Source organism: Scyliorhinus torazame, chromosome 17, assembly GCF_047496885.1.
Source record: "Scyliorhinus torazame isolate Kashiwa2021f chromosome 17, sScyTor2.1, whole genome shotgun sequence".
Taxonomy (NCBI): Eukaryota; Metazoa; Chordata; class Chondrichthyes; order Carcharhiniformes; family Scyliorhinidae; genus Scyliorhinus; species Scyliorhinus torazame.
The window spans coordinates 174,113,046-174,140,261 of record NC_092723.1 but is presented as its reverse complement, the minus strand read 5'-3'; the positions used below and the strand labels follow the sequence as shown (position 1 = coordinate 174,140,261).

The following is a 27,216-nucleotide window of genomic DNA, read 5'->3' as shown; positions in this document are numbered from 1 at the left end:
CTCAGATAATCAAGACATATGTTCAAACACTAAATGGAGATTTGAATTGGTGCCTATTTGGTAACAAGTGATTTGTGCTTTCAGACGAGAAACATGTACAAATCCAAGGAAGAAAATCAAGTTTTGGTGCTGCTTTCACCAAATTACTTTCTCAAGATGGTCTGGTCACATAAGCAGGTAAAGATTAAAGTTCATTTTTAGCACATATTAACTGCCTGCATTTTCACATTATAGAGAAAGATTTTATGCTCTGATTATTAACAATAGTGGAAAAACAACTACTGATGAGTCTAAGCTGCGAGGTACAATCCATATAAAAATCTAAAAAGAAAAAACACATTAACGTGCTGCTGTTCTGATCGTAAAATGGTTATTGGTAAAAGTCAATAGGAAGCACACAGATAATGGACAGAATTCTCTGTCCATCCAGCCGCATGTTTTGCGGTGGCCAGCAGTCACCAACGATGGGATTGTCTGTTCCCACCGCTGTCAATGGGAATTCCCATTGAAGCCACCCCATGCCGCCGGGAAACCCGTTGGGGTGGGGTGGGGGGGGCGGGTGACGGGACCAAAGAATCCCACCGCTGGCGAACGGCCGGAGAATTCCAGCCAGGATCTTTAATAAATAAATCCCCAATCGGCTGCAGCTTTGCACACCATGTCGGAGAACATGGTTCTCAAGAGGAGTCATATTAGATTTGAAACGTTAACCCTGTTTTTCTCTCTCCACAGGTGCTGCCAGACCTGCTGAGTGTTTCCAGCACTTTATCAGAGAATACAATCTTGTTTTTGTCTCATTTTTACGACGTGCCTCTTCCTTCTGCTTTTCACTTGCTTTTTCTGTTGCCTTCTTATTTTCCTTCAAATGGCAAGTGCTGCGAGATGTATATATATTTTTTTATCCATTACTTTATCAGAGATCAGAATGTGGACAGGGCGAACCCCTAATCCAGCTCCTTGCCTGCTCCAAAAATCAATTCAAATTGAATCCAATTCCTGGTGTCCACAAGAGAGACATACCAGATCCCAGGCATTACACCTGATCCCACACTCATTTTAGCCAAAAGGCCAAGAAGCAATAAGTGTTGCGAGATATGGCATAGTGTGCTGGGGCCAGGAACCAGGAATGATGGTGGATCTGCAGAGGTGGTTCCCCCCCACTATCGCCTGCTTCCTCCTTCACTCACCCATTATCACCACCGCTTCCTTTTGAACTACTTGCTCAACTGACTTACTCCCTCTTGTTTGGGTGTCACTCTTTAAATCTCCTTCCACTCCCACTTGCTCTTTACCATTAGATTTCTGATTACCTATGATAACCAATTACTTAACTTTGACACATTCGTGAGTGATTAAACTGTACTTAGCACAAGTTAGACATGATGTGTTACAGTATCTGAACAGTAGTTACAAGATAAGAGTGCTCTATTACTCTATTATTACCGTGGGTAAAATCCACACAGTGGTCTCGATGCCCTTGCAGTGGCTCTTGAACTCTCAACTTTTTCACGTCTAGGAATCCTGCCGTTCTGCAGCCGGGGGGGGGGGCCTGCCTCTGCAGCCGGGGGGGTGGGGTGGGGGTGAATCCTGCCCCTCTGCAGCCGGGGGGGGGGGGGGGGTGAATCCTGCCTCTCTGCAGCCGGAGGGGGGGGGGGTGAATCCTGCCTCTGCAGCCGGGGGAGGTGAATCCTGCCTCTCTGCAGCCCGGGGGGGGGGGGGGGGGGGGGGGGGTGAATCCCCCCTTTTATTAAAGAAAAAAATCTTTAACTTTGCAACTTCCAATCGGCTGGAAATTTTGCAATTCGAACTGAGGAAAAGCTTAAATTGCAAGGCCACATTCCAAGGTTAAGGTGAGAAAAACAAATCACTCACAGGGGGAGTATGAAGAGAGACATTTCCTATAAACAAGGCGCCCATCAAAATTCTATCTAAAGGAAGAGACATTAGACCGTAACTTCCTTGGAGTGGAAAATTAGCTGCGCTTGAAATGTAAAGTGCCAGTCCTTCCCGACTCAGGCCGGCCAGGTGAGACTGAAAAAACGAAGCATGTCGTTGACTCCAGGGGCAAAGTGCAAACAGCGTAAAGGAGGACACGCCCCCTGTTTATGGCACCAGCTCAGATATCAGGAGTATGCCGATCGGGTTGGAGAAGTGTCAGGGAATCCCACACGGTTGGGGAGTATGTGTGTGTTGGGGGGGGGGGGGGGGGGGGGTGGTGGCGGGAATGGTGGTCGTGTACGATGTGGGGCTCGGTCTGGTGTTCAAAAAAGTTACTCTGAAGTTAGAAGTGCTTTTTTCCTTCCAACTCTTTCAGAGTGACTAGGAGTACAAAACTAGTCGAACCCTCTGAAGTTAGTGATTTAAATAGTTTCTGCTGGATGGTTCCCGGCCCAGCACAATTGCCCAGGGGAAGTTAGCCCTTCTGGACAATTGCCAGGTAAACCCTTATCTGCGAATTTACAAGAGGGATTCCCAGTGCACCTTTGGGGTGCCCCCCCGCCCCCCCTCCCCCCTCAATGAGACACTGGGGAGCCAGGAAGTTATGGTCCATTAAAAATGCAAAGTACTGGATATTGAAACGACTGCCACAGATAAACATACCGGAAACTTTGTGGAAATACACAATGGGTGAAGTATTACAGAGAAAGACAGCCCAGCCATTTGAGAGATTGAAAGTGACACAGGTGGTGCCAAGAAGTCTTCAGCAGAGGAAACGGGCTGAAAGCTGCTCTCTCTCCCCCTCTCTCTTATCCAACTAGTGTGTTGACCTGTTTGAGAAGCCAACTTTAACAAAAGCCCTCCCAGTGAACCAAATTCTTGTAATAATTGCAACATCCTCGACATGTGGCTGCATCCAAAAAAAACAGTTTAACTAAATCAACAGCAATGTTTAAAATCTACACCTCAAGGACAAAGGACACTTAACTGTATATTATTTTATCTGTTTAAAAAAAACTTGATTACAATTCCCCTTATTTCTGATTCAGACTTGCATTAGATACAAATGCTTGACATTACATATTTATCATTTTTCTCAGATTTAGAGGTTTAATAAGAGTTCTTTGACTCAAGAAAACCTTGTTTAGTTGGCTTATTATTGCTAACAGCTCTATACTGCTGTTGCAGAGTAAGCAGACAGGAAAGGTTCACAAGGTTTAACCCATCTTGCCTGGGGAAGTGCAATGAACTATGAGGCAGCAAAAAAAGGGCTACCGGTTAGTGCCGGAGGCATGTCATCCAAAATTCTGTACCCCTAGGAAATGGCCTGACGCATCTGAAATTTAAACAGTTTACGCATCTCGCTTTTCACTGGGGGTACAAAAGTGGAGGCCACCTATTAAAAGCTTGGTGAAATAATTTTCGGAGGAGTTCAAAACCTCCATAACCTCCCTGATAAGACGGAGTGTGACAGGGGCCAGGTAGGCAGCAACTCTAGCTGACAATGATGAGCTTGTCCACAAACCCCCATCCCAAAGGAAACTCGACCCATATCACTGCCATCCAACGGAAGAGGATAGAAAGTGGGAGAGCGATAGAAAACAGAGTACACATGGGAGAGAAGGGACAGTTGGAAATGCAGGGGCCCTCCCCAAGCTAAAAAGGATAGTGCTGGGAAGAGGAGTGAAGCCACGCCAGTGTCCCACAAGACAGGACACTGGGCTGAATGTTACGGGAAAAACCCGTGGGATTTGTTTGGGCACACAAACCCCATGCAGAAAATGGAAGTCAGATAACGAGCATAACAGACTAGGCTATGGCTCTGACTGTGGCAGCAAATCCCTACAGATACCCTGCTGTAAGCGTGGGTGACTTTTAAATCCCTCATTTACAAGGGTTTTGTATCAAATGGAAGATGCTGCCCACATTTCCCCAGAATGAGGCGAGAAAACCTATCGTGATAAGGAGGGATACAGGGCCAGCGAAACTCCACTGCTGGGAAAAGTCATCTCATTCCACCAGAGAGTGCAGTAAAGGACTACATGCCCATTCCATTGTACTGGGGTGAACCTAGAGTGCAACCTTGTCACAGGACTGGTGATGGTGGGAATTGTCGCCAGCTTGCGTGTGGGGCAGGGTCATCCAGCTCCTCGGCAACGATCTGGCAGGATCAAAAGCGATAGCGTCCCCAATGGTCTCAGAAACTGACCAAGGTCAGTGAGACAGAATGGCTGCAGGAGAAAGTGCCTGGCATTTTCCCCGACTGTGGGGTGACCTGGACTGTGACCAAACTCCATCAGAGACTGAAGCGGCACTGCAGATAGATGACCCTACAGACCTGCAAACGAGGAGTGCACAGAGATCCACCAGGTGCCATGGTGAAATATTATGGCACACAAAATCCTGATGGCTGGGCATAATGGTATCCAAAATGGCCAAGCCCACATTTATACTACCACACCTCCACAAGGATGTGGTAAGATTTTGCAGAACTTGCTAGGTTGTGGGGTAAACCTCAGCCTCCAATAAAACCCTGAACCTATGATTCCCATGTTTACTTTTGGGGAACCAATAATAATAATCTTTATTAGTGTCGCAAGTAGGCTTACATTAACACTGCAATGAAGTCACTGTGAAAGCCCCTAGTCGCCACACTCCGGTGCCTGTTCGGGAACACGGAGAGAGAATTCAGAATGTCCAACTCATCTAACAGCACGTCTTTCGTGACTTTTGGGAGGAAACCGGGGCACCCAGAGGAAACCCACACAGACACGGGGAGAAAGTGCAGACTCTGCACAGACAGTGACCCAAGCCGGGAATCGAACCCGGGTCCCTGGTGCTGTGAAACAACAGTGCTAACCACTGTGCTACTGTACCGCTCTTTGATCAAGGCACCAATGGGACTGTGTGGGGGCCTCTGTCCGAAACAAAAAGGAAGCTTGCAGTAAATTCCCACCATCATGGATGTGGATACAAGGGCAGCAGGGTGGCGCAGTGGGTTAGCCCTGCTGCCTCATGGCGCCGAGGTCGCAGCTTCGATCCCGGCTCTGGGTCACTGTCCTTGTGGAGTTTGCACATTCTCCCCGTGTTTGCGTGGGTTTCGCCCCCACAACCCAAAGATGTGCAGGGTAGGTGGATTGGCCAAGCTAAATTGCCCCTTAATTGGAAAAAATTAATTGGGTCCTCTAAATTTTTAATTTTTTAAATGGACGTGGATACCCTCTTCACAGAGGCTGTTCCCCAGAGACTGTGAGAAAATGGTGGGGTGGGGGGGGGGGGAGGGGGGGTAGGTTAACAATTATTTACATGGTATGGAATGCTCGTCGAAATGTAGTCAGAGCAGGAACTCAAATTTCATCTTCTAAATATTCCAGCAAGTCATGGATAACCTGGACGTGACCCAGCTGAAATCATCAGCATACTACCGGCACTAACGGGCAGTACCACCAACCCCTAGAAACGAAGATCAGGCATTCTGCCAAATGTATCGCCATGACTGGGATAAAGGTGCAGCTTTTCTGCTGTTCGCTATCAGGGTCTCACCCAATCAGTCCACTGGTTTTACTCCATTTAAATTGGTTTATGGACGCCCAGCGAGAGGGCCCGTGAAAGTAATCAAGGAGAGATTTAACCGAAGGAGGAAATCTCCATGTTAGATTACGTAACCATGTTCTGCGAGTGATTCACGGGAGCCTGTGATGTGGCTCGAGAACACTTAAAAAAACAAAATCTCCCAGACCACTGCTGTCTCACATGGTGCTGGGAACCTGGGTTCGATCCTGGCCCAGGGTCACTGTCCGCATGGTAGGTGAATTGGCCACACTAAATTGCTCCTTAATTGGGAAAAAAAAGCGCATCGCCTGGTTGAGAAGCAAACTCTTACCAGAAACCAACCAGTGACGAGATCTTGTAATTGTTGCAACATCTACATCTGACCACATCCAGGAAACCAGCTAACCCAAATCAGCCACAGATTTTTAAAATCTGCCTCAAGAACAACCAACGGACAGTTAATCATATATTCTTTTATCTTTTTTATTGGGGCGGCATGGTGACACAATAGCTAGCACTGCTGCCTCGCAGTGTCAGGGACCCAGGTGCAATTCTGGCCTCTCGTGACTGTCTTTGAGGAGTTTGCACTTTCTCCCCGTGTCTGCGTGGCTTTGCTCCAGGTGTTCCAGTTTCCTCCCACAGTCCAAAGATGTGCAGATTAGGGGGAATGGCCATGCAAAAATTGACCCTTAGTCGAAAAGATGTACTGGTTGGGTGGGGTTATGGAGATGGGCTGGGCCTAGCAGCGTGCTCTCCCGAGTGTTGGTGCAGTCTTGATGGGCTATTCAGGCCTCCTTCTGCACTAGAGATTCTGGATTCTATATCCCCTTATTTCTACATATATGTAGGTATAAATACTGGTGTTTGTGGGCCCAAATGATTGCATGAGAGCTTGACGTATTATTTTTCTTGGGTTAGGGCCTAATAAATTTGCTCTTTGACTTGTTAAATTGCCTCCTTATTGCTTACAACTTAATAGCTAAATACATTCCGAGTTGGAAAAGGCACATCCTGGTGGGGAAAAATAAAGAACCTTAAAGCTTTGTTGTGACCAACGGAGAAGGTTGAAGAGAAGAGCCACTTCACCTCGTCTCAGTTGGTCATAGCCCCTCACACACAATGGTCCTTTTTGCTCAATGTTCTGATCATTTGTTTATTTAGACTGTTGGGGCAGTTAACGGCTGCAGCTGAGGGAATACCAAAAGGCTTTTGTTGTAGACTGGTGATATGAAATCCTTGACAACTAATATTAGTAACGTATCCCAGGCTTTAGTCAGTAAACTGGTGCACTCTTTCTTTCATAGAATTTACAGTGCATTTCCAGAGCATTCCAATGAGGCTTTGGCCAGCCCCAGTCCCACTCATGTTCTTGTTACTGGTTAACATCCAATCTTTGCTCAACTCACTTTAAATGTTGCTGTGGTGGTTCTCTTTCTCCTGGTTTGCTTTGTCGTGTTCTGAAAGTCACTTAAAAAGACATGGGTCATGAATTAATTAACAGTGCAATTAAAGATGCATTTACCTGATGCAATAGCATTGTACACGAGGGTGGCACGGTAGCACAGTGGTTAGCACTGCTGCCTCACAGCACTGAGGGCTCGGGTTCAATCCCAGCCCCGGGTCACTAACCATGAGGAGTTTGTACATTCTCCCGTGTCTGCGTGGGTCTCACCCCCACAACCCAAAGATGTGCAGGGTAGGTGGATTGGCCATACTAAATTGCCCCTTAATTGGAAACATTTTTAAAAAGCATTACACATTGCTTTAAAGTCAATTGACCCTCAGATACCTGGGTAGCTGACACCACTTAAAAGGTAGACAAAGGCTAGAATGCTCTCAACTAGTTTCTTCTATACTCTGCCCTTTTACTTTACCGTCCTATTGTTTTGCCTCAAAGACTCTTCCAAAAAGTTCAACATTTGTTTACCCTCAAGTCTATAATTTTATTTTTAAAAGGAACTGGCTGTTTTCCTTCCGAGGTACTTTTCTCTCTCTCAATCTCTGATGGATGCTAGAAATTATAAATCACTTGGCATAGGTCAATAGAATTGGCCTCTTCTAACTGTTAACAAAACACAGGAACGGGAACCAGCTGGCTTCAAATTTTGGACATTAGAAATTTCAGTTCTTGAGGAAAAGGTTGGGATTAAAGAAAGCATCGACTGAATTTATAGGAACCTGGTGGGCAGATTGCACCAAATGCCAAAAGTGTTTTCTGTTATCAATAACAATTTGAATATATAATGGGTAAAAGACACACACATCTGCTATACGCATTGTGGAGGAGATTCAAGGGCTCCAAAACAACAGTTTAAAACTTGTAAAAAGTTGGTACACTTATTATCCAGTATGTTATTCCTTTGGTAACTTCAAAAAAGTTAAAATAAAACACCATCACATTATTTTTGAAACATTTCTATTTTACAATAATCTGTTTAAAGCAACGTTTTCTTCCTTTGTCAGAAAATGAAGGGAATTTTCACAGAAAACATTTGCGAAACATTTGATAGCTTTATAATGAGAGTACTGGACAAGCAACTTCATCGAGCAGCCACATTAGCCGTCATTGGACTGGATACTTACACAAGGTAAAGTGAACGAAACTGATGGCTTTATTGGTGACTTGTTGCCAAAATTATTGATAGCCCCCATGTTCCAAACTGAAACGGAAACAGAATAAACATATTTCTAGAAATTTTGAAAACCGCTTTGGTGTACACCTTCCATTTTTCATGGTTTTTGGACTGATGTTTGACCTGTGCTTCGTAAAATGGTGGAGGACATTTTCCATAACTCATGATAGTTGCATGCACCCACATTGGGTTTGATGAATAATGGAGATTTTCTGCTTTTCCATGATGACGATGAGGAATGATTGACATCCTTTATGCCCCAACATTGTTTTCTCCTTTCCTGCTAGAATGGCTATTTGACAATCATGTTGCTGAAACAAGAACTTCCTGCTCCAGTATTACACATGGAACAATTCCCCACTCAGCCATAAAAGGGAAGAACCTGCTGTCGTCCCTTACTTTCCTTTGATTAGGTAGCTTGTTCTGTACAAGTTGAAAATGTAAGAAAAAATGGCTAAAAAGTTACCAAAGACCCCACCACAATTTCATTAACAAGCCCCAGCAAAAACGTTTTGGTTGAGACTAAGTGGCTGCATATTTATAGCTTTTTTTTCTGTTCATGGGATATGGGCATCGCTGGCCGGGCCAGCATTTGTTGCCTATCCCCCAAGGGCATTTAAGAGTCAACAACATTGCTGTGGATCTGGAGTCACATGTAGGCCAGACCAGGTAAGGATGACAGATTTCCTTCTCTAAAAAGGACATTAGTGAACCAGATGGGTTTCTATAACAATCGACAATGGTTTCATGGTCGGCATTGGACTTTCAATTCCAGGTTTTCCACCATCTGCCCTGGTGCGATTCGAACCCATCTCCCTGGAGCATTATCCTGGGTCTCTGGATTACTCGTCCAGGGACAATACCACTACACCATTGTCTCCCCTAGCTGCCTAAGCTGCTACCTTGGCATGGCGATTTTACACAACTAGAATGGACTAAAACCGATGAATTAGGAGAAAGGTTACATGAAATGTTACATGTGGAAACATTCTATTAATATAAAGCACACTGAATAGGCATGTTAACAAATGGCCATTTCAACTGTTAAATCACCAAACTGAAAGAATTCACAGTGCAGGAGGCCATTTGGCCCATCGACTCTGCACCGGCCCTCGGAAAGGGCACCCTACTTAACCTCACGCATCCACCTTATCCCCGTAACCCAGTAAACTCCACCTAACCTTTGTACACTAGGGAGCAATTTAGCATGGTCAATGCACCCAAGCTGCACATCTTTGGACTGTGGGAGGAAACTGGAGCACCCGGAGGAAACCCACACGGACACGGGGAGAACGTGCAAACTCCAAACAAACAATCACCCGAGGCCGGAATTAAATCCGAGTCCCTGGCGCGGCGAGGCAGCAGTGCTAACCACTGTTACCGTGCCCCCCGTGTTAACTTACCTACTGTTAATTTATAATTTCAATGGGGCAAACCTTTACTCCCCCAGCATGTGGAATTAAGAATTCAATGTAATCAAATCAGTGTTGGTACCAGACCTCTATCAACATCAGCTTTCTTACATTAAGGCTGTCCTGGCTGAGAGCGGCCCATCAATCTCCCAACATTTCATACACATAACCAAATTAAGTAGATATCATTGAATGTTGTATGCAATTATACATTCTATTTATAAATGGGCACTTTGCAATCACAAAATGTGTTGGGTAACAAGTTTATACGCACAACCCTTGCAGGAAACCGCCATGACATGTGCTTGTGGGGGCAGCACATTGGTGCAGTGGTTAGCACTGTTGCTTCACGGTGCCGAGGATCCAGGTTAGATCCCGGTCCGTGCGGAGTTTGCACATTTTCCCCGTGTCTGCGTGTCCCCGCCACCCAAAAAGATGTGCAGGGTAGGTGGATTGGCCACGCTAAATTTCCCTTTAATTGGAAAAAAAAGAATTGGGTACTTTAGATTATTATTATTTTTTTTTTAAATGGGTTGGTCGACCACAGAAAGAGGAATTTTGCATATTTTTCTGATTCCCATTCTTTCCTTCAGATATCTTAGGACAAAATGTAAATAAGCCCTAAAGACCAGGAAGATCTGAGATTAGTTTTACATTTTGTGCAGTGTGAAGGTGACACATTTGGATGCAGTATCTGCAGCCCTATGGAAGGGATGAATTCGGGATTCCTGCTGCTGGTTTGAACCCCAATTTCTGGATAGAATTACATGTCAGGAGAAGATAGGCTCAGGTGCAGTTGTGACAAGCTCCAGAATTAGATAGTCTGGCCATATCATACAGGGAGCCATACATGAGAGGGAGGGCAAGTTGATTTTTATCACAAGTACACAACTCAATAACTACTTTGGAAAGTACATGTTCAGAACCAAGGCAGTCAGCTTGGAGGAAATCCCTTTCTATGGAAAATCCCCTCTCGGCTATATTTTGAAGACTGATTTCATTTCAAAAACTATGTGTTGTTGGAACTACAAGTGGTATATATTCATTTAGGACTGCATATAAGCACCACAAGAGTACCTCCCAGAGAACAGTAACTGTTTTCTTAAATTATTTAGGGAAAAAGGGCTTTACAGTCCTGTGAAACGACCGAAGAATTCGGAAAGTAATAGGGTTGAAGATTCGGAGTCCTGGGTCAGCAGGGAACTCGGATTAACCTGCGCAGATTTGGATGAGGTCTGTATTTGCATCTTTACATTTGATAACATTCTCCCAATAATGAATGAGGCTCTCCCATGACACCCCTCACCACATACAGAGGGAGAAAGCTGTAGACCACAGGAAGATATCAATGGACTAGTCAGATGGACAGAGAAATACTAAATTGAATTCATATCAGGGGATGCAGTGAGGTAATGCATTTGGGGAGGTATACAATGCAATATACATTAATTGGTAGGATACTGAAGAGGTACCATGCCCATAGATACTGGGGGCAGCATGGTAGCACGAGTGGATAGCACTGTGGCTTCACAGCGCCAGGGTCCCAGGTTCGATTCCCCGCTGGGTCACTGTCTGTGCGGAGTCTGCACGTTCTCTCAGTATCTGGGTGGTCCGGTTTCCTCCCACAATCCAAAGACGTGCAGGTTAGATGGATTGGCCATGATAAATTGCCCTTAGTGACCAAAAAGGTTAGGAGGGGTTATTGGGATAGGGTGGAAGTGAGGGCTTAAGTGGGTAGGGTGGAAGTGAGGGCTTAAGTGGGTTGGTGCAGACTCGATGGGCTGAATGGCCTCCTTCTGCACTGTATGTTCTATGTTCTAAGGTAGTAAGACTGGTAGATAACTGGTTAAGGCATATGGGATACTTTTGTCTGTTGAGGGAGTATGAGAGCAGAGAAATTATGCTCGAACTATACGAGTCCAGTTAAAGCAGGTGTGTTCAGTTCTGGTCATCACATTACAGGAAGGATATGATCCCACTTGAGGACAGTGGAGATTTAGGACGATGTTGTCAAGAATGAAGAATTTTAGCTAAGATTGGATAGAGTGGGGTTGTTTTCTTTGGAACAGAGATGACGGAGGGGAAATTTAATCGAGGTGTATAAAATGGAAAGGGACAGAGTGGATAGGAAGGTTGTATTTTCCCTTAGAGGTCAATAAACTATGCGCACAGAGATTTAGAAGTAATTGGTAGAAAAATTAGAGGGAGGAAGTTGAAATAAATGTTTCACTCAGGAGAGTTTTGGGGGTCTGGAATCACTACCAGAAAGGCAGAAAAGCTCGATCACATTAAAAAAAACAAAATCAGGATATGCACTTGGAAGTGCTGTAACATTTGGGACCAAAAGGATCAAGAGTGGGATTAGGCTGGATGACTTGGTTTTGGCCAGCATACACGATGGACCAAATGATCTCCTTGCGTGTCATACCTTATGTTACATTAGATGGATTAAGAATGGATTTTAGTCCATGCTGTTGCTGTGAGTGTATACATGAAGCATTGACAACCATTTGAGAAAGAGTCGGTGTCTTGAATTAAACAACTTTTTTCCACATCAATCCTTACTTGTTCAATACCTCAACAATTAAACTACTTGCTTTCCTCGGAGTTTCATTTATCTTTCATGCTTTAAACACTCATATGCCACCCCATGTTGAATTGATTTCATCCTATTCTTTTTTAAGACAATGTGGGTTGTGCTCTCCTGTTCTGTAAACAAGCTCAATTGAAACTCTGTATACTTTCGGTCTGTACACAACATATTTTGCTGACCTGTAACAATCAAAGGTTTAAGATGGTAAATGTAAATAACTTTTTTTTTTAAAAAAAGGAAAAGGGTTGTAATTAGATTACCAAAAGGTAGAAGTGCAAGATGGAAGTATCTCTTATGTAGGCAAGTTGTTGAAAAAGCGTTCACATTTCAGCATGAATTTACAAGCCCAGCATAAAGACTAGAACCAAAAAAGCAACATGGTTGACTCGTGGTCCAACAAGCAACTCTATTGTATCAAACTGCTCCCAGCTGTTCTTGAACGTCAGTCACCTTCTCAGGCCAACTAGGGATGGACAATTACTGGTGGCTGTTGTATTCTCTATTTTGCTTTTCGTGGATGGCTCGAATGCGGAGTGTTGAATAAAGAACACAAAGCCTTGTTAACGAACAAAACTATACATTTATTACACTACTAAGATTCGATCTCATTCCTAAAGTAGAAGGTTATTATATAAAACTATGCCGTCTCTAACTTACAGAACTCTCAAGTATACAACTGCTCTCTATGCCTGGCCATCTTCCAGCTCTCTCCTAACTCTCAACTCCTAATCATCTAATCATTTTCTTATCCCAGAATCCCCTCATCACATGATATTCTGTGATTCCCTCTAGTGGTATGAATCATTAACTTGTTAACTCTTTACATCCCAGTCAATATACATATCATGACATCCCCCCCTTTTTTCCCCCCCAAAGATGTTTGGCGATTTCTACTAACACATGTAGAGTAAGAAGCATTGTATGTTCTTTACATGCAATTGAATACTAAAATTGTATAGTAGTTAATTTAAAAAACATTTTACAGTCTACAAATTTGAGTCTGTACTCAGTCTTCATTCGTGGTGTGTTGAAGTACCAACATGTCATCAGCTCAAATCGATCAGCTGTTCGACTGGTTGAACCACTTTCATTGTCTGACCTGGATTTCTTTCGGTGTTTGTGGTGTCAATTTTGTGTCCTTTCCCTTAAAAACTGGTTTGCTTTTTTGGGGGTCATTGAGCAAAAAGAACTCATTAAATTCATTGGCATGACTTTTTTGTCTAAACAATGTCCTGCTTTTCCTGACATTGGTGACATTATGCGTGAATTTTGTATTGTCTACAGTCCCTTGCTCCGTTGCCATCTGGATTTCTTTCCATACCATATGGTCTGTCAAGTGTGACTGCAGGTTTCAACACTTTCTTGCCATTGCATTGGGCTGTGCCGTTTAGCTATCCTTCGGTTTCAGAGTCGTACCATTGTGTACGGTCTGTTGTTCCGTAGTTTCTCTTTCTCAAGATCTGTTGCTTCTGGATTGTTTGATTCATTTTCAAACTTTTTAGTATCAGTGTTGTTTGTATTATCTGCTGTTTCGCTGCACTTTATGATCTCAGGTTGTGTCAGTCTCGCTTTTGTCCTGCACAGCTTGTATGCTGCATGATCACTTTGTCACTGTTCGCAAATACAGTGGATAGACCTTCATAGTCTTTTTATTGGTCAAATAAACCAGATAGACCATCATAATCTTAGTCTTTCAGTGATTCCGTTCTGGAGTCTTTCAGTGCTCTTTTTGTGGAGTCTTTCAGTACTCTCTCTCTCTCTCTCTTCTGGTCGTTCATTTGTCAGTATCCAGTGTATCAACGGTATGCAATTTTATCAATTTATTGGATTCATCTACCATTAGTAGAGTGCTATTTAGATTTTCAATCTTGTTACTAACAAAATAATCATCGAAACCTAATATCTCTGCCATATCGAAGTAATATTCTTCAATGTAGGATTTATCTTAGTTTTAGATTTAACATTTTCTTCTTGTTGCACGCTGCAAACATTTTGTTCAAATTCAGGCAATGTTTTGCTTTGCGAAGTAAAAAACTTCTGTTCTGTGCCTTTAAAACGTTTTTTTTTCCGATTTCTGGGCAGTTTTTCTATAAGTGGGCATGTCCACAACATTCCGACGTCATCACATCCGTGACGTCACGCGCGAACTTCGATTGCGCATGTGCAAATCGATCCTCGTCCGGAGCGCTCCCTATTTTCAATTGCGCATGCGCCATCTTCCACACACACACACACACACACACACACACACACACACACACACACACACACACAAAGGTATTCTTCCGGATCATGTTGTTTTTCAATGTGCGCATGTGCAAACCGGTCCCCCACATGCGCAGAACGGTTACATTTTGAATCGCACATTTTTTCTTTTAGCTGCGTGGGTCTGAAATGTCCAACTTCCAAAGCGAGCATTTTTTACGGTTGTGCTTGCGCAGATACTGCGCCACAGCTTTCACATATGCAAATTTTAAAAAAAAAAAATTGATTCACCGTTTTGGCACTTCTATTTTTAGATTCTTTAGTCGCACGGGACATTTTAATTGAATCTTCCAGTCTTATCTTTTTGTTTCTTTTCATAGAATTTACTTTTTTTTTTTTTTTTTTTTTTTACAGTGCAGAAGGAGGCCATTCGGCCCATCGAGTCTGCACCGGCTCTTGGAAAGAGCACCCTACCCAAGGTCCACACCTCCACCCTATCCCCATAACCCAGTAACCCCACCCTACACTAAGGGCAATTTTGGACACTATGGGCAATTTAGCATGGCCAATCCACCTAACCCGCACATCTTTGGACTGTGGGAGGAAACCGGAGCACCCGGAGGAAACCCACGCACACACGGGGAGGATGTGCAGACTCCGCACAGGCAGTGACCCAAGCCGGAATCGAACCTGGGACCCTGGAGCTGTGAAGCATTTGTGCTATCCACAATGCTACCGTGCAGTTAGTTTTTATTTATTTTAAGGTCACAATGATCAAATTATTTACTGACCACTTCAAAGTTATTCTTTTCACCTTCATTCTCAAAGTGGAATGAGTTATACACTTCTATGGCCTGTTGTCCAGCCATTAGTATTAATAAAGCGTTTTTTCCACTTATCACTGGCAGTTTGGAGGTTGGAGAGATACAGTTCAAGCTCTTGTTTGAATATTTTCCAGTTTACATCTACATTACCCGGTGTGCTGAATGGTCTTTGGAAACTGCAGACCTTCCATGATGCTTCTGTTGGGTATTCCTTTCTGTGATGTTTCTGGTTGTTGCTGGAGTCTTATTGTTGTTATTGGAGTCTGGTTGAGATTTTTCTTCGCACATTTCTTTCTTCGCATGGAGATTCCTTCTTTCTCCCTAAACCTTACTAATCCACTCTAAGACTTCTGGACACGAAAGTCGGTGGAGTTGTGGACAGTGCGGAAGGATGTTACAAGTTACAGAGGGACATAGATAAGCTGCAGCGCTGGGCTGAGAGGTGGCAAATGGAGTTTAATGCAGGAAAGTGTGAGGTGATCCATATTGGAAGGAATAACAGGAAGGCAGAGTACTGGGCTAATGGTAAGATTATTGGCAGTGTGGATGAGCGGAGAGATCTCGGTGTCCATGTACATAGATCCCTGAAAGTTGCCACCCAGGTTGAGAGGGTTGTTAAGAAGGCGTACGGTGTGTTAGCTTTTATTGGTAGAGGGATTGAGTTTCGGAGCCATGAGGTCATGTTGCAGCTGTACAAAACTCTGGTGCGGCCGCATTTGGAGTATTGCGTGCAATTCTGGTCACCGCATTATAGGAAGGATGTGGAAGCATTGGAAAGGGTGCAGAGGAGATTTACCAGAGAATGTTGCCTGGTATGGAGGGAAGATCTTATGGGGAAAGGCTGAGGGACTTGAGGCTGTTTTCGTTGGAGAGAAGAAGGTTAAGAGGGGACTTAATTGAGGCATACAAGATGATCAGAGGATTGGATAGGGTGGACAGTGAGAGCCTTTTTCCTCAGATGGTGATGTCCAGCACGAGGGGACATAGCTTTAAATTGAGGGGAGATAGATACAAGACAGATGTCAGAGGTAGGTTCTTTACCCAAAGAGTAGTAAGGGCGTGGAATGCCCTGCCTGCAACAGTAGTGGACTCGCCAACACCAAGGGCATTCAAATGGTCATTGGATAGACATATGGACGATAACTTGAAGGAGACTTGGACTATAACGTCAGCATCAATTTTCAAGCCCATCTCTGACCCACATTCCCTTTATAACCACAGCTTCCCGTTAGCGAGCATAGAAACAGTGACTTGGAACTGATATTCTTTGGGCCACCACATTACTTTTATAGCCTTCATGCATCAAATTTGAAGCAAGTTGAAATGTTTATCACCATTAAACCTGCAACAGAAAGCCCAACGACGGTGCACAAGATGTACAAGTTGCTGCGTATTCACAACAACAAATTGCTTTAATTTTGTCTAGTCATTGTCTGGTTTACTGTCAGCTCAGATTGCTGGAAGGCACATCAAGCATCCAGTAAATTGCAAGTATCAAAGACAATTAGTCGTCTTTCAATCACTCCATTTTGAAATATTTTAAGTGCGTTTCAGCAGATGGAAGTGAGGAATGGCAGCAGCTTCCTGTCCATCTTCCTTTTGATCAGGCTCTTGTCTAGCTTGTCCTTGTGCTTGTTTTTTGTGTTCAGGTGCAGGTGGCCCTACAGCTGCAAACACACACGACAGTTTGGTTTTTGGATGACTGGCAACAGTTTGCTGATCATGTGGCGACGCTCACAAAGGCAATAGCTCGATGCCCTTTCAAGTAAGTTGAGCTTCACTTTTTAGTATAGATATCCACCGACAGCTGTACGTCAGAGATGCAGAGGTGCAGTTTTTGTTGAAAACAGCTACTTTGAAGAATGTTAATTTCTCCGTTGGGTACAAACTATAGCCTAACTTTCATTTTTCAGAAAATGGCTGGTACAACTTATTTGGGGTCACGAGGTCCATTGTGTTTATACTGCTGCAGAATTTGACCCAATGCCATAAACATGTAGGACAAATGTGAATACAGTAAGATCAAAATCAGCACTAAAGGGTGACTCCAATGCTTGTTCTACTCTTGTTTATGCTCCATTAACACTGGTGTTCCACAAGGGAATCTTTGTCGGATAGCATTACATTTGAGGGAAGAAACTTATACAAATACTTAAGCAATCCAAACTCTGGCTTTGTTATTTTCCCCAAGTAAGCGGCACGGTAGCACAGTGGTTAGCATGGCGCTGCACTGCTCCAGAGTCCCAGGTTCTTTTCCCGGCTTGGGTCACTGCTTGCGCGTAGTTTGCACATTCTCCCAGTGTCTGTGTGAGTTTCCTCTGGATGCTCCGGTTTTCTCCCACAGCCCAAAGACGTGCAGGTGAGGTGGATTGGCCATGCTAAATTGCCCTGTGTCCAAAAAATGTTAGCTGAGGTTACTGGGATAGGGTGGAGGTGTGGGCTTAAGTAGGTTGCACTTTCCAAGGGCTGTTGCAGACTCGATGGGCTGAATGGCTTCCTTTGGCACTGTAAATTCTATGATAAACCCTGGCTTATTCAATTAGGTTCTTCAGTTGATGTGGAAAGAATATTTAACCATTAATCAAACAGTTGATCAAGCAACACACTCAATTTTTTCCTCACTAGTCATGACATTTAGTATCTAGTCCGGATTCCTGCTCTTAATCTTGTATGTGGTCAACGGGTTGGTGTGAATCCCAATGTCATAACAGGTGGCTTATTTACAGTTCTGCCAATTCTACTGCTTCGATAAAGAAGTTAATGGAATAAGATTTTCAGATTCATTTCATGCTGCATTGACGTTGAGATCAATTTCAAACGCAAAGACGGCAATGAAAAATAAATGTGTTCTCAAAAAAATTAAAAGTTTTAAAAACCACAACAGCAACTGTTTTTGACGAGAAACTCTTGTGAAAATAATTTTGTTTAGAAAGCAGACAGAGAAAATGACCTTCTCCTTCTGCCCTGATGGGACGTGGTCCACTGGTGTGAAAGTGGATAAGGATGGAAAGGGCCTCCTGAAATTATGGAAAAAACAGCTTCAGCAGCTCAACAGGATCACCCAACCAGTGGCAATGGCTATAGCACAAGCCTACCCTGCACCAAAACTGCTCTTACGGGTAATGGCAGCTAGAGAATATCTGCCATTTCTTCTTCTCATTGTTCATATCTACGATGATATTTTCCTCTTTCTTCCCATTCACACTAACACTTTACATTCCTCATCCTGCCAAGGTATTAAAATTAGTGAAACCTCAATTATCTACAGCAGTTTCCATGGAATGAATTCCAATTCCTGGTGGAAAACTAAACTTGGGTTTTGAAGTAAATGTCATCCTCGCGTCTAGGTTCTTGATCCAGCCAGGTAAGTATAGAATCCCTGCGGTGCAGGAGGCCATTCGGCCCATCGGTCTGCACCGACCCTCTGAAAGAGCACCCCAGCTAGGCGCAAACCCCCACCCTATTACCGTAACCCCACCCAGAGGCAATTTAGCAAAGCCAATCCACCTAACCTACGCATCTTTGGACTGTGGGAAGAAACTGGAGCACCCGGAGGAAACCCACGCACACACGGGGAGAACGTGCGCACTCCACACAGACAGCCACCCGAGGTCGGAATCTAACCCGGGTCCCTGGGTCTGTCAGTCAGCAGTGCCAGCCACTGTGCCACCCCTATCAGATGGACCACCCCTATCTGATGGACAACTATCCAAACCGCTCTTAACTTTTAGCTTTAAGCCAAGGATATAAAATTAAAAAGGAAAAACATTGGTCTTCCCTACAAATGCTAAAAGTGGATCAATGAATTGAAAAGAAATAGGAGCAGGAATAGGCCTTTCTTCTTCAAGTCTGCTCTGCCATTCAATATGATCATGGCTGATCCATCAATCAGGAGCTCGTGGGGTGGGGGCAGGGTGGTGGTGAGGGACTCAACTATGTTCAACATTTAATTATTCAATTATTCCAATTGACAGCAATAGATTTCCATTTAGCTTGTCCCAACAGTAATGGAGTTAACCAATCGTGGCACGTGGGAATTTCTAGAGGGACCATGCTCCCAGGACTCCTCTCCATTTTGGGGGATAACTGGGGTTGTACTGTATTTTCAGTATTAAAAATGTTTCTAAAATTGTTTAATTTTAGACTAAGCAATTTAATACACATCCACTTTTCATCAAGCTGTAACAAATAATGATAGGGGGAGTCATTAGCAAAGAAAATAGCCATTTCTGCGCCAAAATAGAATGTTGCAGCATAACCATTGAGCTCCGAGATGCCCAAGACCCATTTCCCTGAACAAATTATTCTACCCGTTTGTAAATATTTATCTACTTCCCTTTTAAACGCTAATATTGGCACTTCCCTTAGCATTCCTGGTAGGGCATGCTGCATCTAACAACTTACTATATTAAAAAACAATCTCTTAACCCAGCGCCCTAATCTGGTCCTCCTAGTGATCATAAATTTATACTCCGCAGCAAGGAGATTCCCCACCAGCCCCAACCCCCCTTTAAGTGATCAAAACTTTGATAACTTCTCAATTTTTTGTTAAAGCAAAAAGAGCCCTTCTAAAATAAGGTTGCGCTAGATAGGAGTGGCTCTAAGTAAATGTAATCCATACCCTCTCAATGGCAGAGACATCCTTGCTGAAAGTACACTTAAACAGACTACAATATTCCATTATTATTCTGTTAGCTGGCGTCTAGGTTAAGACTTGGCTCTGCTTTTATGGTTTAATTTAAAAAACACAATCATTATGTTTTTAGTTTCCTACCCATCCACCACTTTAAACATTGATAAATCTTTCTACTCCGATTCACTTTGAAAGTTCTGTACATTTTGTTTTCGAATGCACCATCTCATTTTTCTTCAAAGTTTAGACATAGTTTGGTACAGGTTGCAAACTTGCACTCTTGAAATCATTTAGTCCTATAAAGTAGAGGTTTGCAGAAAAGATCACCAAGCGCAATATCTGTACAAGCCTTGGCTAGAGCAATCCAAGACTATGCCCACTCCCTGATCCCCCCCACCCCATGTTCCAATGTTCCCTCCAGATACAGTGAACTCTGCTTCAACCATCTGATGTGGCACGGCAAACATTCAGCACAAAGAAAATTGTTCTGTAACTTAGTGAACCCTGGTCACCAACTTTGCAACTAGAAGAAATGGTATTGCCCCATTCATTCAAACGTATAAAAAGAGTTACAGGGAAAGACCAGTTGGACCATCGAGCCTATCCCACACATTCATGGTGCCACTGACCATCATGACTCACGTGCTTTCACCCACCAGCATAAGAGTATGCCATTTGACCATCGAACCTGTTCAGCCATTCAACAAGGTCAGGGCTGCTCTTCTAAATCCTCCCTTTCCCAACCTATTTCTTGATTTCCTTTGCGCCCACAAAATCTAAATCACTCAAAAGTCAACTAAGCATCCACAGCCCTCTGGTGTAGGACATATTCTGTCATTTCAGGCCACACAATCTGGGCAATTCCTCTTCAGGTCCCCAAAGACAAATCAAAAACAAGTTCAGATCACAAATCATGAGATTACTCAAATACTCACCAACTTTTACAATGCTGCGATACCAATGACAGCTCTGAACTCGACCAGCTCTTTTGAATGCTTGCAGTCAATCTGCACACATTGATCGCAGGAACACACCCAGGGTTTGTGCAATGACCTTCTGCGGAGAGAGAAAACTCCCAACATCAAACCCAGTTGTACACCAAGTTACATAGTCATCCAGTTCTCTAACCCAACTTGAAAACTAGCTACATGGACAAATACTAAACCTCTATTTATTTTTGAACTGACCTCAAATCACATTAGGGTGACACCAAGGATCTTTCTCCTTTCAGTAGACTTCAGTTTGGAATCCTGCATGGCACACACATGCTGGATGTTAGCCCTATTCAGGGTTGTGCACAGCACCTCCACCCACCTTGAGTGAGTTGCTCAATTGGATTGAGGTCGTCTTTCAAAAAAAGATCCTTGCATTTGCATGCATCTTTGCATTATCGGAGAAGCTGCAAGCAGTTCCTCCAATGCCTTTATCCAGAGCAGGGTCTTAAATGAAGTATACTTCAACGATTAAAATCAGTCCATTTTCAAAGGTATCCATCAAACTTCTCTTAGCTTTCCTTGCTCTAGTGAAAATAGTTCCCGCCTCTCTAGTCTGTTAACTATAATTTCCCTACCTAGCATCACCCGAGTGAACCTTCACTGTATGCTTTTACATGCCATTTCGGCTATAGGGTGGCCAAAAGAACAGAGCTGTGGCCCAATAGAGGGTTTGTAAAAGAACATGAATGTTCTCCCAAGTCAGTTAGCCCACTAGCAAAGTCCAGAACTTTAATAGAGAAAAATGACCCTCAGCCCCCTCCCGTAACACATCACGAACAGATGTGTTCTAGATATATTCTGTATCTTTCCTAATTTGTCTTCAATAAGGCTTCATTGTCAATTGTCCCCACCCTTCTTCCTTTATCGAGTTTTCAATTCATGCCTGCTCAGTCTTTTGTTTCATTTTCCTGCTCTATATTTTCTGTACTTGAGCTTAATTATCTTGGTTATTCAAGAGAAATTTGTCATGCATCTTTTTACATTTTTTTTATTTCTCTACTCCAGTAACAGCTTTTTGGCACTCTGCAGTTTGTACCATGAATATAATTAAGATTTCCAACCATTTGTCCATTATTTTATCAACCCATTGATTCAGTTTTCTTCTGTCATTTACTTTTATCTTTGACCGTTTTTGCCCCTGGTCAATAATTACCAAATCTAATTTTCGATGGTCACTTGTTTTTGATGTTCCTCTACTCTTTCATTACGTACTTGGCCCATTTCAATTTTTAGAATTAAATGCAACACGGTCTTGTTAAGATTGAAAGCATGCTGGTGGAGAAAGCCACGCTGGGCATATTGCAGAAATGTTGGCTCTCCCAAAATTACAAACATGCTGGAATACTCCCCATGTCAGGTACCACCGGTGATGAGAGAAACAAGGTCAATGTTCCAGATCATGATGACCCTCCTTTTCGGTTTTCATTTCGGCATCTGCCTAAATACGCCTAATCATTCTTGTATCCTTTTCCATCTTCACCAATGGAGCAACAGTTTCCCACATTGCTTAACTTTGTACCATCTGCTTTTCCATTTCCATGTTCCGTCAATTCCGGTTTGTAACTGTTAAAACTTTGGTTAAAGTTTCCAGTTTCATGCAGGTAGTGGTTCTTCTTAAAAAGATTCATTCACAATTGTACCTTAACATTATGCATTCAAAAGGCTTACAGACAATGCACCTCAGAGTGGGAGAAGCAGAATCTTGTATCAGAGGTTAAAGTGTATGCCGCAGGAAAACGGGTGGATCGACGAGTTGGGCCAGACATTTCACGCAGGTTGTATATTTTCATGACTTCAGAAAATTCGGACATAGTTTTGGACAAAAGTGGTTAAATACACAGATCAACGAACTTACTCATTTAACAATTACGCCTTTTATGAACAGTAAACTTTTTAAAATATAGAAAGGTTAGCAACAGAATATAATTTGTACGTGTTACCTGATCATAACTATGTTACTCAGTTTAGAGTTAGACATATTGTTAGTAGCACTTGAAACCTTTTGTACTGTGTGAAATTCAAACAAGTTTATTTTCTTAACCCATTACAGCCGTTTAATTTCCATTTCTAATAATGGATAAGCAAATGATTTGAACAAGTTTTAACATCCCCATTCATAATTATACAATAATCTTTATTGTCACAAGTAGGCTTACATTAACACTACAATGTTGTTACCGTGAGAATACCCTAGTCGCCACATTCCGGCGCCTGTTCAGGTACACAGAGGGAGAATTCAGAATGTCCAATTTACCTAACAGCACGTCTTTCGGGACTGGTGGGAAGAAACCGGAGCGCCCGGAGGAAACCCACGCAGACACGGGGAGAACATGCAGACTCCGCACAGACTGTGACCCAAGCCGGGAATCGATCCTGGGACCATGGCATTATGAAACAACAGTGCTAACCACTGTGCCGCCCAATAATATACAGCACAGCATAACAGCACTAATCTCCCATCACTATAGCAGATTAGTGAAGTTACACACAATTAACATAGGACAACACCATACAAACATTTGCGAGCACATTCTGCTCAAACTCCTAATCTTTTGAAAATCATAACAGCCGAGTTTGAACAAGACAAGGAAAGGAAGAATGAACTGAGTAATTTGGGCTGCCAATTACTCAGTCATATTAAATAAAAATCAGAGTCAAGTCGCAGAATAATTGCTCAAGTTCCCACACTGAGCCTGCGATTGATGTACAAGTCCACGGTACAGAGAAAGTGGGGTAGAACTGGATCAATGATGAACCCGGCAAAGCAGCATAAGTTTGATCAGTCAAGGACAATTTTCCAAGCAGCAAAGGGAAAAGTGTGTATGCAATTTTAACATAGCCTGCCAGGCAAACTAACTACAAGATAACGGAGGCCTCTCACTCAAGTGAAAGGGTGGGATGTGGAAATGGGTTACAACAAGATGCCACCACAATTGACCTGGGAACTGGGTTGAACATGAGCCATAGCCACAGGCAGCGTCATTCCCCTCACATCACTGTCCCACTTGCCCCCTTCAAATTAACCAGTTCTAAAAAGGCTTTTTCTTTCAAAATTACTTATATATATATATACACACACACACACACATAGTGCAAATTATTCCAATTAAGATAGGTGGACAAAGGTGAAGGGCAAGAAGGAAGGAGGAATTCTTCAGCATGTGCAAGTGATCTTTCCTGATCAGCATGTTTGCAGCTCAAATGGGAAATGAAGCAGCGCTGCGTCGGGTTTGGAGGATTGAAGTGAGCACATTTGGAAAATACTGTCACTTTAGGTTTATGGTACTTACGGTTAGTCATTAAGGCTCCACCTTCGCAACTTTGCCCCAGGTGTGGTGACCCTCAGGCTAAATCACCAATCAGCTCTCTCCCCTCAAAGAGGAAAGCAGCCAATGGTCATCTGGAACTATGGCGACTTTACTGTATCTATTTATGGAAAAGGGACTATGAACTATTCTAAAAATAGGTGAAGAACGTCAACTAGAAGAGGGCTAATTTCAGTGACTGGATTAGGGTTCTGGGCCAGCTTTACTTTGATGAGGGCAATTTCAATGCTCCGGCGAGGATGGACACCTGATTGGAGGAGGAGTGCAAACATGGAGCTGTAGGAAAGAGGGAGATGATTTGGAGCGACGACAATACATTCAAGCATTTGAACGAAAGTACAGTGGGTTGCAGCTTGCAAGGACAAAGCAGTCGTGTGAAGTTTTTGTTTGAAGGGACAAATGATGAGAGATTTGAAAAGTAGTCCATGCCCAAGGTGAACTATTTCTGCAGCTTAAAATTCCAATCGTGAAGACAGACTAAACGGTCAGACTGAATGAAGCATTTCAGTTGAGATGCGAAGCGTTTAAGCTTTGTATATGAAGTTAGGAATTGGGAGCGCTGTGTAAAGAACCGGATGTTTGATGTGAGGGCATCCCCAAACCCAGAAGGGTAACTTGGAATGCCGGTTCCTAATTGTTTATTTTGCAATTTGGTACATGAGAGGAAAGATATGCAAACCAGTGAGGAAAGGTCCAGTCATGTAATCATTAAAATACAAGAATATTTATTAAACTGTAAACCATACAAGGCAACAATAAAGAAGAAAATTACAACCAACTGCAATAATGGCTACACACACACACAATGCACTTGAGTGAACCTCATTCCAGATCCATCTATTTCCCAAAACTGAGAATATTCCTTTCCCAAATCAACAATCCACAAGTTTTAAATCGGAGGAAAATCTAGCAAATAATTACCGCACATGACTGTATTTTGGAGAACTAGTTATGAGGTTTCAACAGTGGCTTTCAGCACAGAAGCCTGCTTTCGGGACAACTCAGTTTCCGGCTGGGCATGGCAGTAATCTTGGTTGCTCGTCAGCTGTGTGCCTGCAGTACAGGAGTAAACCCTGCCACGGATACGTTTTATCCCTTTTGATCTTGTCCTATCTAAACAACTAGTCTTGCAAGTGCGATATCCATTTTTATTTCTCCGTTTGAACTCTCTTCTCTTCTCCCCCCCCCCCTCGCATATCCTTAACTCCGGCAATTCTATGCCCCATTGTTCTCCAACTCACTTAAGTAAACATCTGTTCACCCCGTTACGGTAATCTGCATATCAAAAGCACTCCGTGCAACTGAACCCTGAGCAATTTCCTTTTATCCAATTCTTTAATCTTAATTTTAATCCAAGTTTTTTGTGTTGTTTGGAAGGTCAGTGAGCAACAGGCAAGGACAGGACAGATATGGGAAGAGTTGCGATGGCTCATCAATCTCAATAGGCGACATCAAATTAATCTCAATTTAAACATCAAGCGAAATTGGTCAAAGGCTGGGGTTCACCTTCAAGGTCAGCCAAAATTACCTTCAAATCATGAGAAGCAGCTTATTTAATACATACATGAATACAAATAACATAACCCAAATCCTTCAATCAATAAAGGACCAACATGCATTATAAACAGCATGGTAGTGTAGTGGTTAGCACAGTTGCTTCACAGCTCCAGGGTCCCAGGCTCGATTCCCCGCTTGGCTCACTGTCTGTGCGGAGTCTGCACGTTCGCCCCGATTCTACGTGGGTTTCCTCCGGGTGCTCCGGTTTCCTCCCACAGTCCAAAGATGTGCAGGTTAGGTGGATTGGCCGTGATAAATTGCCCTTAGTGTCCAAAAAAGATTAAGTGGGGTTACTGGGTTATGGGGAAAGGGTGGAGGTGTGGGCATGGGTAGGGTGCTCTTTCCAAGGGCCGGTGCAGACTCGATGGGCCAAATGGCCTCCTTCAGCACTACAATTTCTATGATTCTATGATGATGCAGCAGAAAATAATCACCTCGATAAGGCAATAAAATTGGTAAATATGAACTTGTCACAAAGGCATTCCATCATATTGATGCCCGCACCCCCCCACCCCCCCAAAGAGCTTAAACTATTGTGCACCACTGCAGAAATAGCCATACAAAAAGTGCACTATTTTATGGAGCTAGGACAACAGGGAATTCATAACATGGACAAATTGTACTCTAGGAGGACTCTGGATGGCTCAAATTAGCTGTTGTGCCCACCATTGCTGTTAGATTTACAAACTAAACAATTTACATCAGAAAATTTAAATAGGTGAAATTACATTTAAACAATGTCAAATGATAACAAATGGTTAACAGTAAATTGAACTGAATCAAAGAAAATCTGAAGGGAGTCTTGGGTAAAGGAGGGAAATCATATAAACAGGCTGTTACTCTGAAAAGAAAAAGAAAAGCTGGAAAGAAACATCGGAGGCACACGAAGATACATTTCAAAAGTGTGCAAAAGAAAAGTTTGCAGAGAGAAGTGAAGGACTAAACATTTCAAAGCTGTGCGAGAAAACTTGAAGCAAATTACCAAGTAACTGAAAAAGGTGTTTAAATCTGATTAGTCGAGCAGAGTAGAACAGAACATGGAAGATTACAATCAGAGAAATTACCTACAACATATCAGTATTACAGAGTGAACGCTAACCCCTTAAAAAAGCCAAACTAAACATTGCAGTTCATAGAACATAGTGCAGAAGGAGGCCATTTGGCCCATCGAGTCTGCACCGACCCATTTAAGCCTTCACTTCCACCCTACCCCCATAACCCAATAACCCCATCTAACCTTTTTGGACATGAAGGGCAATTGAGCATGGCCAAACCACCAAACCTGCACATCTTTGGACTGTGGGAGGAAACCAGAGCACCCGGAGGAAACCCACGCAGACACGGGGAGAACGTGCAGACTCCGGACAGACAGTGACCCAGCGGGGAATCGAACCTGGGACCCTGCCGCTGTGAAGCCACAAGTGCTAACCACTGTGCTACCCCTATTAGTTCAAACCAATAGGAACGACCCAGTTGATTGGAAGCTGTCCAAGGCTGGTTCAAAACAACAGTTGCTCATCTTTACGGATATTAAAATTCACCCAATTA

The 27,216-nt window shown here is 43.2% G+C and overlaps 1 protein-coding gene across 1 annotated transcript in view; it reads left to right on the top strand.

Moving 5' to 3' along the window:
* LOC140394429 (crossover junction endonuclease EME1-like) overlaps positions 1-25,910 on the top strand; it is a 29,894-nt gene extending 3,984 nt beyond the window's left edge. Inside the window, exons 3-8 of the mRNA XM_072481691.1 lie at positions 85-177; positions 7,954-8,078; positions 10,651-10,768; positions 16,807-16,922; positions 18,087-18,276; positions 22,448-25,910. Coding sequence (XP_072337792.1) covers positions 85-177; positions 7,954-8,078; positions 10,651-10,768; positions 16,807-16,922; positions 18,087-18,276; positions 22,448-22,618 — 813 coding nt within the window. The 3' untranslated portion in view covers positions 22,619-25,910. The remainder of the gene's footprint in view (positions 1-84; positions 178-7,953; positions 8,079-10,650; positions 10,769-16,806; positions 16,923-18,086; positions 18,277-22,447) is intronic.
* Positions 25,911-27,216: the final 1,306 nt, after the last annotated feature.